This window comes from Sebastes fasciatus, chromosome 18, assembly GCF_043250625.1.
Source record: "Sebastes fasciatus isolate fSebFas1 chromosome 18, fSebFas1.pri, whole genome shotgun sequence".
Taxonomy (NCBI): domain Eukaryota; kingdom Metazoa; phylum Chordata; class Actinopteri; order Perciformes; family Sebastidae; genus Sebastes; species Sebastes fasciatus.
In genome coordinates this window covers 1,006,320-1,020,000 of record NC_133812.1, presented here as the reverse complement: position 1 = coordinate 1,020,000, position 13,681 = coordinate 1,006,320, and the positions used below count along the sequence as shown (strand labels likewise).

At 46.0% G+C, this 13,681-nt stretch overlaps 1 protein-coding gene across 1 annotated transcript in view; it reads right to left on the bottom strand.

Annotated features, from left to right (window-relative positions):
- cep85l (centrosomal protein 85L) overlaps positions 1-8,268 on the bottom strand; it is an 18,083-nt gene extending 9,815 nt beyond the window's left edge. The window contains exons 1-7 of the mRNA XM_074615200.1: positions 7,974-8,268; positions 7,067-7,231; positions 5,439-6,298; positions 3,274-3,359; positions 812-914; positions 566-733; positions 122-274 (exon numbers count right to left, since the gene is read on the bottom strand). Of these exons, the coding sequence (XP_074471301.1) occupies positions 122-274; positions 566-733; positions 812-914; positions 3,274-3,359; positions 5,439-6,298; positions 7,067-7,231; positions 7,974-8,022 (1,584 nt within the window). The 5' untranslated portion in view covers positions 8,023-8,268. The remainder of the gene's footprint in view (positions 1-121; positions 275-565; positions 734-811; positions 915-3,273; positions 3,360-5,438; positions 6,299-7,066; positions 7,232-7,973) is intronic.
- Between the last annotated feature and the right edge of the window lie 5,413 nt (positions 8,269-13,681).

Below are 13,681 nucleotides of genomic sequence, written 5' to 3'. Positions count from 1 at the left end.
ACTCTTGACTTCTGGAAGCTGCTTTTCTGAGCCTTCTGTATGAACCAGGCGTCCGGATGCATTGGCAGACACTGTGTGTGTGTGTGTGTGTGTGTATGTTTCTGTATGTGTGTGTGTGTACCTGCTGGGCCTGGGCCTGCACCTCATCCAGCGTCGGCAGGTCACACAGGTATTTCTCCAGTATCTCTATGCGCTGCTGTTTTTCTTGGTTGTGTTCGCTCTCTCGCTGACACTTCTTCTTCAGACTGCTGATGTAGCGATCCCTCGTCTTTATCTGTCAACATACAGTAGAACTAATACACAGAGTTTATACTACAGGATCATCTTCAATGTAATGAACTCATTTCAACATATTATAAAATGCAGATATACCGATGTTATGAAATCAAACACACATTCATTCATGGGTTATCATGTCTGGTGAATAGGACGTGGCCGTTATTCGTGTGCTGTGGTTGTGTGGAGGATCAGAAGGAATAGTTGCTCTGCTCACCATTCTTCGTTTTCCTTGCATTAATGAATGTAATATGATGTGATAATAACGTGAGTTCAGTCTTTCCTGTACCTTCTCCTCCAGTTTTCTCATGTCTTCTGAATATTTTCGTGTGACTTGCTTGAAGAACTCGTTCAACTGGAGAACTTCCAGTTCAGCCACCGCTAGCTTCCTCCCCAGTTCTTCATCACAGCACAGCCTATCAGACGGCTGTTTGCATGGTGCTCTCATCGCTGGTTCCTATTGGACAACCACAACTTGTATTATGAAAATATCAGATGTGATTATCACATTCTAAATGAATGAGTGAAGTGTTACCTTAGTATTTGGACTGTGGCCTCTCTGGCCCTGGAGGACCTGCTGAGCTCGGAGCTCATTCTCTCTGATCCGTGCATGGAGCTGCAAGATCTGTTGCTTTTGTCTGAAACACAGAATGACCTCCTGCTTACAAACATTGTCAACTATAAATAATGTCTATATAATATGACATTAATAATGTGTAAATGCAAAATATGTGAGAGCATTATACAACAGCTTTATGTGTAGACAGGATGAGGGCAGACATTAGGGCCTACAGGAGACACCCACACAGGTGAGAGAAAGAGGATAAGGAGTTACAGTGTTCGGAACATATTTATTATAGTTATGGACATTTTCATATTTCTCTCTGTGAATCTGGGTCACTGTTGTAATCCAGTGCTACTGTTGTGAAATGAGGCTGAGCACGGCTGCTGTCCTCCACTGAGTGGCAAGCTAAACACTTCTCTGATCCACCTCCCGGTCCTACAGGGGAACGCTGATCCTCAAAACATACTACTACTATTATGATTATGATTATGATTATTATTAAATAATAATCATAATAATAACAAGAAGAGAAGACAGTATCAGGTAGAGGGCTGCAGGATCTCATCACACATTGCTGGTGGGTTATAGTGATGATTGAGGGGTTATTTTTCTATCAGTCTATACATTGTTTATTAGGAAATGATTGTATATTATATTACCTTATTCATGATTAGGTATTTATGTGGAAGCATCCAGACCTTTTTCCAATAACCTGTATATCATTTACAAATCAATTCCAATATGTAAATATGTAGGACATATCAACATCTCTTTGAAACAGGGCAGTTATGACTGTTATTATTTTGGGGGTGTAATGAGAAACAAGTTCTTCTTCCTGGGGAGTCAGCTGTGTTGGGGTTATCTCTACATTCTTATTGGTACATGTTAGAACAGAGGTAGAACAGGTCGGGCTGCCACACCGCAGTCCTGCAGTCCTGCAGTCCCGCCGTCACTCCAGCCTGGACAGCTGAGGCAGCGAAGGCCCAAGGCTGCGAGGCCCGAGGCAGCGAGGCCCGAGGCTGCACTGGCAGCGAAGTGCTCTCCATTCTCTCCCCGGCGGCGTCCTACCACTGCCACGCCTCCCAGTCCAAATCCCTTCTTGCCGTTAGCTTACTTTCTTACTGTATTTCAGGGCTGCTACAACAAGAGAACTGTAGCACTGCTAACACAAGTAGCTATCTACTGCTTGGGGGAAAAAAGGAAATCTGAAAAAAGGAAATGTGGACTTTGTTGAAAATGCCTAAATAGAATTTATCTTTAAGTGTTTAGTGTAGTACGTCATTTTATGTATTTCAGCCAATAAAACAATGGATTACATTAAATTGATAGAAGAGGTCTCGCCCTAAGGGGGGACAGCAGGAACCTGTTGTCCTCTGCCCCACCACCAGTTTCTTACCTGCCCTACAGGTTAGGGATGCACCGATACCGATACCAGTATCGGGTATCGGTTCCGATACTGTGCTCATGTACTCGTACTCGTACTCGCAAAACGGCTCCGATACAACGGCACCGATACCACTTTACGGTGGTGCGCCCGACCCCACTGGGCCGGGATCCCACCTCAGCCGGCGCGCACCGGCCCTCACTTTCATTGCGCCACAAGGTTTTGATTACACCCTCTGACTCGCGCATACGTTGGACTCCTTGGTCCATGTTTCAAGGAGGGTTGGGTGGGTTGCCGACATCGCTGCAGACCCCTGCCGCCTTTTACCTGGGCTGAGCCCCGATCTGGCGGCACAACGTGGTTGCCGGTCGACAGTCGCACCGGGAGCAGGGGGCTGTCCCCGGTGGGGAGAGAGGGAGCAGCGAGCCCTTTGTCCACTGTGCGGTGAGGTCCGGGCGGGGAGCTCTGCAAAGCTGCGGCCGCGAGCCACCTTCGCCCCGAGCCTTTCCAAGCCGACCTAGAGCCGGTCGCAGCTCACCGCCTCGTATGCGGGACTCCCCAGCCTGCCGTGTGTCGCTCACACCCTCCAGCTGGCTGTTAACGAGGGTTTTTTGGCACAGAGAAGTACTCGTATCGGTACTCGGTATCGGTACTTGGTATCGGCGAGTACCAAAATGTGAGTACTTGTACTTATACTCATTCTGAAAAAAGTGGTATCGGTGCATCCCTACTGCAGGTTAAAGCATTTTAATCAGAATTTCAATAATGGATTCTTTCCGAAGAAGAGAGAAATTCCACACTGAAGGGCCTCAAGCCAGGTTCAAACCTGCGATCCTCTTGCTGTGAGGAGACAGTGCTAACCACTGCACCCCCGTGCAGCCCAAGAAGAGAGAAAAAAATATTTTATAAAATGATAATGAGATTTGGTAATGGTTTATTTCAGTCTCTTCTGTCTCTACGGACCAGCCTCCTCTGGTTCATACACACTGAAAGTAGGATTAAAAGGAACAGAGACATGAGATAGTGTGAGGGCAGCTCTGAGTGTTACCTATCTATCTCCAGCTCTCTCTGCCTCAGCAGCCCCTCTTTAACCTTCACCAGAGTGTTGATAGGAAGGGAGGTCCCCATCAGCATCTGGAAACACACAGACAGTGCAAAAATACATAATGACTTTATGTAATGACATCTTAATAATAATAATAATAATAATACATTTTATTTAGTGGCGCCTTTCTGGACACCCAAGGACACCTTACAAGAATCAATTAAAACATAGACAGATAAAACAATATAAAAACAACAGGACATGACAGACATATTTGTACAGACACATATGATGGGTGCGGATGAGTACTAGAGAGAGTAGGCCAGTTTAAACAGGTGGGTTTTGAGGAGGGATTTGAATGATGTGATATTGTCAGACTGCCGGATGTGTGGGGGGAGTGAGTTCCAGAGCCTGGGAGCAGAGCAGCTGAATGCCCTGGCTCCCATGGTGCTGAGGCGTGAGGTGGGGGTGGTCAGAAGTCCGGCTGATGATGAGCGGAGGGAACGGGAGGGGGTGTACTCCTGGAGGAGGTCTGTGAGGTAGGTGGGGGCGAGGTTATGGAGGGCTTTGTAGGTAAGCAGAAGGTTTTTGTAGTCAATCCGGGATTTAACAGGGAGCCAGTGCAGTTGGATGAAGATGGGGGTGATGTGGTCGGATTATGCTTATAATTTACATCCTGTAAGGATAAAGCAATTCTCTTAACTGATAGTATGTTAATGATCGGTAATTGATTGTTTAAAATGTAATAAAATCTGTGGCTTTGGTCAATAAAACTTTTAAAAACTATTTTCAAATCATAGCCCAAATAAATGACGTATTTGAATCATTCAAATCCACGGATGCAAACTCATCATGGGTGAAAAAGGTGACAAAGATATGAACCCTTTAGAGAGGTCAACCTGCCCTGCCCAACCTGCCCCGCCCAACCTGCCCCGCCCAACCTACCCCATCCAACCTGACCTGCCCAACCTGCTCTATCCAACCTGGCCCGCCCAACCTGCCCTATCCAACCTGCCCTGCCCAACCTGCCCCGCCCAACCTGCCCTATCCAACCTGCCTTATCCAACCTGGCCCACCCAACCTGCCCTATCCAACCTGCCTAATCCAACCTGCCCTGCCCAACCTGCCCTATCCAACCTGCCCTGCCCAACCTGACCCGCCCAAACAGCCCTATCCAACCTGCCCTGCCCAACCTGCCCTATCCAACCTGCCCTGCCAAACCTGCCCTATCCAACCTGCCCTATTCAACCTGCCCTGCCCAACCTGCCCTATCCAACCTGCCTTATCCAACCTGCCCTGTCCAACTTACTCTATCCAACCTACCCTGCCCAACCTGCCCTATCCAACCTGCCTTATCCGACCTGCCTTATCTAACCTGCCCCGCCTAACCTGCCCTATCCAACCTGCATTATCCAACCTGCCTTGCCCAACCTGCCCTATCCAACCTGACCTGCCCAACCTGCCCTATCCAACCTGGCCCGCCCAAACTGCCCTATCCAACCTGCCCTATCCAACCTGCCGGTAATGATGTGTGACTGACTGTGTTAGCATCAAGGCGTTAGCCTCTGGCCTGCAGTAGTAATCAGAATCATTTCACCAGCTGTGTGTCTCAAATACTCGCTGCTTTGATAACCAGCTGCACACGGACCACAGAGAGATGTGCCGAGGCTTTTCAGGTCGGTAGAATCTAACGTTAACGTTATCTCTGTTGATCCAGTCCATTAGCTAGCTTCCATGGCTGCAGAAGGCTGTGTTTGTATGCTAATTAGTTTCATATGTAACAACGAGTGTTGAAATGGACAGCAGACGGATCACACCGTCCAAAACAAAAACAGAAGTTATGGACCGGAATGGAGAACATACTGGCTGTAACATTGTTATCTGAGAAGCCTGTATTTCAGTTCAGTATGTTTCCTTAATCTCTGATGATATATCATGGTCATGGTTATTACAGTAAATATATTACATATTGGTCCTGTAACATGGCACTAAATCATTGCTTTAAAGAAAGGTGAATTGAGCATGTTAAACATTTGGATATTTGAGCATAAACCTCCTCCATCCATCCTTTACCTCCTTCTGCCCATCCAATAACTCTTTCTTTGCCTTCTTCTGTCCTCTATGTCCTCATTTCTTTTCCCATTTCATTATTATAATACTCCTCTCACCTGGTTAAGCCCTGGTTCCTGATGACGTCCATGTTGACATGACAACGGCCCGTCTCCACCACAGCCCTCTGTTCCAGTAGCACTGATCTGACCCAGTTGAAGTCCCCCCTCTACTTTGGGCCGGTACTCCATCTGCTCAGTCAGCCACATCTGGGTGCGGACTGCAGGCTGAATGGGAGAGCCTCTATCTGTCTGGTGACCCAGTGGTGAGTTTGTTTGTGTGGGACTGCTGAGGCCATAAACCTGAGCACCTCCCCGAGCCAGTTTAGCTTCTGGTAAAGCACTATAGTTCATGTCCATACTGTTGTGTTTTACCGACGAGGACAGAGCTGAGGAAAGGGACAGGTCTGTCTCCAAACCATTGGATCTGCTGCTGTGGTTGTATCGGTAGCAGGGGCCAGCACCTGGTGAGCGCTGCAGCAAGCTATGGCAGTGCAAGGAGGAAGATAAAGGTAGATAAAGGTCCACGTTTGAACCAAGGGGTTCCTTTCTGTACCCATATAGCCGACCTCTGTCCAGGGAGCCGTGTGAATCTGGGTTGAACTGATCGCCTGACGTCCTAGGGGAGCACTTATCAGAGGACAACTTGGTGAGAGAGGACCACCTCCGGATAGGCTGATGGTCCTTTATGTCCACACCGCTTGGTGCACCCAGGGGAGACATGGCTGGCGAAAGCAGCTGACAGGACCTGCTCCAGCGCCCTGTGCTGCTGGGTGAGGCTGGCATTCTAAAGCTGGTGTAGGGTGAGGAGGACGGAGACAGCATGACGTGGACCATGGGGACGGCACTGTCTTCAGGGCCCATGGGATGCTGGGCCAGCGGCTGGGAGGACAGAGGCGTGGTACTGGAACTGGAGTCGTCTGTAAGAATCATGTCAGACATCATCATCATCATCATCATCATCATCATCATCAACAGAGGCATACTAGTGAACATTACTGTGTTTCTGTTATCTGAGAGCATACTACCAGCAACAGTCAATCTATCAAACGTTATTTATATAGCACAAGTCATACATTAAATGCAACTCCAAGTGCTGAGCATAAAGCCTTAAAGAGAACAGTTAGTTAATAAATAAATAAATAAATACATTTCATTTCATTTAATATAGACATTTAAATGAGTAAAATAAAATGTAGTTTAATAAAACTAGTAACTAGATAAAAGCCAGACTAAAAAGGTGTGTTTTCAGTTTTCTTTTAAAGATATCCACGGACTCTGCTCCCTTCAGGTCCTCCGGCAGGCCGTTCCACAGGCTGGGGCCATGGTGGCGAACCACAGCCTCTCTGTGGGTCTTAGACCGGACCCTAGGTACAACTAACAGGGTATTTACATACACATTTGTTAGCTTGGCTTGACTTGGTTTGACTCGGCACGTCAGCATTCCCAGCATGGCAGGGATTTGCATCTCTATTACAGGCGGCTGTAGCTCAGAGGGTAGAGCAGGTTGTCCACCAATCGGAAGGTCGAGGGTTCGATCCCCGGCTGCTCCGGGTCATGTGTCAATGTGTCATTGAGCAAGACACTTAACCCCAAATTGCTCCCGAATGTTGGACGGTGAAATGCATCCCATCAACACTGCTGACATTCATTCAACCACTGCAGAATGAACAGACAGGACATCCTACCTTCCACGCTGTCAGAGCAATAGGTGCCGATGCCAGTGTCACCGCTGTCGGACACTGTGCTGTGGCGGCGCCCACCACAGATACCGTTCCCAGGGCCGGGGGGGTTGTTGTGCCAGGCTGATTCGTGGCCAGGGGCCCATCCTGGAGAACCACCGCCACTGGAGCCTGAAACAACACATTTTAAAAGATCTCCTCTCTACTGGGTCTACTGGGTTCAGTTATCTCCTGTCTACTGGGTTCAGTTATCTCCTCTACTGGGTCTACTGGGTTCGGTTATCTCTCTACTGGGTCTACTGGGTTCAGTTATCTCCTCTACTGGGATCGGTTATCTCCTCTCTACTGAGTCTACTGGGTTCAGTTATCTCCTCTCTACTGGGTCTACTGGGTTCAGTTATCTCTCTACTGGGTCTACTGGGTTCAGTAATCTCTCCACTGGGTTCAGTTATCTCCTCTACTGGGTCTACTGCATTCAGTTATCTCCTCAAAACTGTGTCTACTGGGTTCAGTTATCTCCTCTCTACTGGGTCTACTGGGTTCAGTAATCTCTCTACTGGGTTCAGTTATCTCCTCTCTACTGGGTCTACTGGGTTTAGTAATCTCTCCACTGGGTCTACTGGGGTCTACTGGGTTCTACTGGGTTGGGTTTACCAGCAGCTGGACAGACTGGCAGCAGAACAGCTCAAAGCCAGAAAACTCATAGCTCATAAACGGAAACTCACTTCTTCCTCTTGTGCTCAGTGTAATGATAGGATGTTCTAATGTAGCATAGCACAGTAGCATCATATCCGAGCTACCGTCAGCTGGACTGCAGCTGTTCTCGGCCTTTAACACACATGTAATGGATCTAGCAGCCAGCCCGGACGTTAGGTCTCGTCTGGTCGTCCCAGTTATCTGATGGCTGTCTCACCTGTTTTAGTAGACTCGTATCCATCTTCTAAATCACTTCTGTACCACATCCCGGATGATTGTGGGCTTTAAATAGCAGCAGGGACAACGGCAGTCTGATCAGAGGCCAGGCGGAGGAACCCAGGCCAGAGTGTGAAAACACGGCTAGTCTATCATACATCACATTACAGCAGGAGAGATAGAGAGATCATAATGTCTCATACCGTCTCATAACGGTAACGGTAACGGTCTCCTTCCTATAAACTACGCCCGCACGTCCGGAGCTCAAACACGGCTCATGGAGAGAGGTTGGGACCGGTCTGGAGCGGCGGGGTTTCACACATGCGCAGTGTAACTGGAGCTGCGGTCCTGCGTTGCTATTGGCTCATATCGGAGTCCAGAGACCAGAGATTACTGCGCATGTGTGTTCCCCTATAATATGACGCGTGATGACGTACAATATTTCCTCTTTTCATCCTCCTTGAGCTGAACGCTGAACACGCACGCGCGCACACACACACACACACACACACACACACACACACACACACACACACACACACACACACACACACACAGTGTTTATAGACAATATCAGGACTTTTGAAAAAAACGTGACAAATGGGGACGTGCCTTCCCCAAGGTCCTAGAGACCTGGGAATCAAAGTATTTCCGAGCCATGCTTCTACGAATACATCCATCTGTTGAGATTTTGTCCAAGGCTATATTTTAGTCAGAGATGATTTTTATGTTATCGAGGCTCTAGAACACTGTGGTGAGCTCGGAAAAATGAAGATGCCAAAAATGTCCTCATTTTTCCGAGCATCCTGATATTGAAGTTGTGTTATTATAGAATTGTCCTCATTTCTCATGAAAACAAGTACACACACACACACACTCAGATAAACTCACCTGACTTCCTGTAAATGGAGAGGGGAGGAGCCACACTGACCATGTGATCCAGGTACATGAACAGGAAGGGAAGCCTGACTCTTAAGGTCCTTCTCATTTCAGCATTTTTCGCCTCCTCGACTCCTCGCTCCTCGATCCTCCGGCTGTGACCCGGAAATCGATCTCAGTCCTCCATCTTGAAGGACGTCCCAATTCATAAAATGTGCATCGAGGAGCGAGGATCGAGGAGCGAGGATCGAGGAGCGAGGAGCTATGAGCGAGGATACACCAGTGCATCCTCCAGTGTTTCCTCCACGGAAGTTTATCACCGACCGACACGCCCTCTTACTGGATATCAGTTATTGATTGGACGCTGCGCCGATCGGTTTGATCTGATACATCAACATCACTAGAGTTTTATACCGGAGTGAAAACAGATCACAGATTAAACGTTTTATAGTTTAGTTGTCTTCTGATTCACCATCTAGTTATAATCTGTGTTAACTGTAGGTGTGAACAACAAACGGACCATGTTGATGGTGAAGTGTGAACAGCAGCAGAAGGACCTGCAGGATCTCTGCTTCACACACCGTCACTGAAGGAGTCTGACACTGAGAGGGGTTTATAAAAGCTGACATACACATTTACAATAACTTTCTTCATTTATTATAAAGAGTTTTTTTTTGATCATCTGTTATTTCCCCCGTTAACTTTTATTAAAGATACAGTTAAAGTCAGAGACAGAAGGAGGGTCTCTCTTTTACACCTTTTACATCATTTATCCTCATTTCCATTCAGTCACATGTGAGGCTGATAATTCCTGAACGTCGTGTTTGATATGAGTTTCCATTTCACTTTTCCCTGAAACATTCAGACTAATACATAACTTCTACTATCAGAATATAAATAAATACTGACGCTAATAATGAATAAATAATATAAAGATATTGATCCAGTAGAGATGGTTCCTGGTCCTCTAAGCAGGACTCAGTCCACAGTAGAAATACAGACTGCAGCTGTTATTCATGTGCAGGTGTTTGTTAAACAGGTAACAGGCTACAGAGAGGAAACACTGCTGCTCTGATAACTCTGTTTCTTTATTAATATTAGATCAGGTCAGACATAAACAGCTGTTATAGCTGACTGACAGCTGATCCAGCTGTGATCAGCTGCTGCTGTCATCAGAAACGGACGTCGCTCCACGTGACGCTTCAGAGGAAACGATGTCTCATGTCTCTAAAAAAATATTTACTCGTTTCCTCTCTCCTCGAGTCTTTTCCTCGCCTCCTCCGCTCGCATCTCCCGTGGGACTAAGGGTGCGTTCCAAAGCTCTTAATTTTCGTTTCCTCGCTCCTCGATCCTCGCTTGAACCGGAAGTAGTTCTGGTGCGCCATTTTGAAGACCGTTCCAAAGCCCTGTGCATCGAGGAGCGAGGATCGAGGATCGAGGAGGCTTGACGGAGGAGCTATGAGCGAGGATGTATCCAGTGTATCCTGCACGGAAGTCTTTTGCCGACCGACACGCCCCCTTATTGGATATCAGTTACTGATTGGACGCTGCTGCCGATCAGACTGATCTGATAACTTTACCTCTCAACATCACTGGAGTTTCATACCGGAGTGAAAACAGATCACAGATTAAACGTTTTATAGTTTAGTTGTCTTCTGATTCACCATCTAGTTATAATCTGTGTTAACTGAAGCTCTGAGCAGCAGCAGAAGGACCTGCAGTAGCTCTGCTTCACACACCGTCAGTGAAGCAGCCTGACAGTCAGAGGGGTTTATAATACCTGACAAACTGACTTAAAATAACTCTCTGCATTTATTAGAATGATTTGTCTTTTCATGATCTGTTATTTCCCCCGTTAACTTTTATTTATGAAACTATTAAAGTCAGAGAGAAAAGGAGAGTCTGTCTGTCAGCAACAAACACCTTTTACATAATTTATCCTCATTTCCATTCAGTCACATGAGGCTGATGATTCCTGAATGTCGGGTTTGATATACATCATTTACATTTTCCCTTTAGCCTAATAAATAATGTACAGTGTTCAAAAAACACCATAGTCATATTCTGGGTTATGAAATAATTAACTCACAATCAGAATATCAATAACTACAGACGCTAATAATGAATAAATAATGTAAAGTTATTGTGCCAGTAGAGATGGTTCCTGAGCATCTAAGCAGTCCACAGTAGAAATACAGGCAGCAGCTTGCACTTGTCTTTATTAGTATTACTACAGTTCAGACACAAACAGCTGTTAAAGTTGACTGACAGCTGATCCAGCTGTGATCAGCTGCTGCTGTCATCAGAAACGGACGTCGCTTCACGTGACGCTTCAGAGGAAACGACCGTCCCATGTTGCTTAAATCGTATTTCCTCGTTTCCTCTCTCCTCGCATGGTTTCCTTGCGTCTCTCCATGCTTCCCTGGTGGGAGGGACTAAGACGCAAGGATGAGACGCAAGTGAGGGAAACAGGGATGCAATTAAGAGCTTTGGCATGCAGCCTAAGACGCGAGTCGAGGAGTCGAGGAGTCGAAGAGTCAAGCACTAATGGGAAAGACCCATTGGCTGCATCCCAAAGCTCTTCATTTTCATATCCTCGTTCCTCGATCCTCGCTTGAACTGGTAGTTGTTCTGGTGCGCCATCTTGAAGACCATCCCAAAGCTCTTATTTGTGCACGGAGGAGCGAGGATCGAGGATCGAGGATCGAGGAGGGATCTCTGAGGAGCGATGAGCGAGGATACACAAGAGTATCCTTTACGGAAGTCTTTTACCGACCGACACGCCCCCTTATTGGATATCAGTTACTGATTGGACGCTGCTGCCGACCGGACTGATCTGATAACTTTACCTCTCAACATCACTGTAGTTTTATACCGGAGTGAAGACAGATCACAGATTAAACGTTTTGTATTTTAGTTGTCTTCTGATTCACCGTCTAGTTAAAATCTGTGTTAACTGAAGCTCTGAACAGCAGCAGAAGGACCTGCAGTATCTCTCCTCCACACACCGAGAGTGAAGCACCCTGTCACTGAGAGGGGTTTATAATACCTGATAAACTGACTTAAAATAACTTTCATTTATTAGAATGTTTTTTCTTTTTATGATCTGTTATTTCCCCCGTTAACTTTTATTATGGATACTATTAAAGTCAGAGAGAGAAGGAGAGTCTGTCTGTCAGCAACAAACATCTTTTACATCATTTATCCTCATTTCCATTCAGTCACATGAGGCTGGTAATTCCTGAACGTCGGGTTTGATATGAGTTACATCATTTACATTTTCCTGTTACATTTCTTTAGCCTAATAAATAATGTCCAGTGTTCAAAAGACACCATAGTCATATTCTGGGTTATGAAATAATTAACTCACTATCAGAATATCAATAACTACAGACGCTAATAATGAATAAATAATATAAAGATATTGTTCCAGTAGAGATGGTTCCTGGTCCTCTAAGCAGGACTCAGTCCACAGTAGAAATACAGACTGCAGCTTGCACTTGTCTTTATTAGTATCATTAGATCAGTTCAGACATAAACAGCTGTTAAAGCCCACTGACAGCTGATCACAGCTGATCCAGCTGTGATCAGCTGCTGCTGTCATCAGAAACGGGCGTCGCTTCACGTGACGTATTTCCTCGTTTCCTCTCTCCTCGCCTGGGGTACGTTCCAAAGCTCTTAATTTTCGTTTCCTCGCTCCTCGATCCTCGCTTGAACCGGAAGTTGTTCTGGTGCGCCATTTTGAAGACCGTTCCAAAGCCCTTATTTGTGCATCGAGGATCGAGGATCGAGGATCGAGGAGGCTTGCCGGAGGAGCTATGAGCAAGAATACACCAGTGTATCCTGCACGGAAGTCTTTTGCCGACCGACACGCCCCCTTATTGGATATCAGTTACTGATTGGACGCTGCTGCCGATCAGACTGATCTGATAACTTTACCTCTCAACATCACTGGAGTTTTATACCGGAGTGAAAACAGATCACATATTAAACGTTTTATAGTTTAGTTGTCTTCTGATTCACCATCTAGTTATAATCTGTGTTAATTGAAGCTCTGAACAGCAGCAGAAGGACCTGCAGTATCTCTCCTTCACACACCGTCAGTGAAGCAGCCTGACACTGAGAGGGGTTTATAAAACCTGACAAACTGACTTAAAATAACTCTCTGCATTTTTTAGAATGATTTTTCTTTTCATGATCTGTTATTTCCCCCGTTAACTTTTATTAATGAAACTATTAAAGTAAGAGAGAGAAGTAGAGTCTATCTGTCAGCAACAAACACCTTTTACATCATTTATCCTCATTTCCATTCAGTCACATGAGGCTGATGATTCCTGAACGTCGGTTTGAGTTACATCATTTACATTTTCCCTTTAGCCTAATAAATAATGTCCAGTGTTCAAAAAACACCATAGTCATATTCGGAGTTATGAAATAATTAACTCACAATCAGAATATCAATAACTACAGACGCTAATAATGAATCAATAATATAAAGTTATTGATCCAGTATAGATGGTTCCTGAGCCTCTAAGCAGGACTCAGTAGAGATACAGACTGCAGCTTGCACTTGTCTTTATTAGTATTAGTACAGTTCAGACACAAACAGCTGTTAAAGTTGACTGACAGCTGATCCAGATGTGATCAGCTGCTGCTGTCATCAGAAACGGACGTCGCTTCACGTGACGCTTCAGAGGAAACGACCGTCCCATGTCGCTTAAATCGTATTTCCTCGTTTCCTCTCTCCTCGCATGGTTTCCTTGCGTCTCTCCATGCTTCCCTGGTGGGAGGGACTAAGACGCAAGGATGAGACGCAAGTGAGGGAAACAG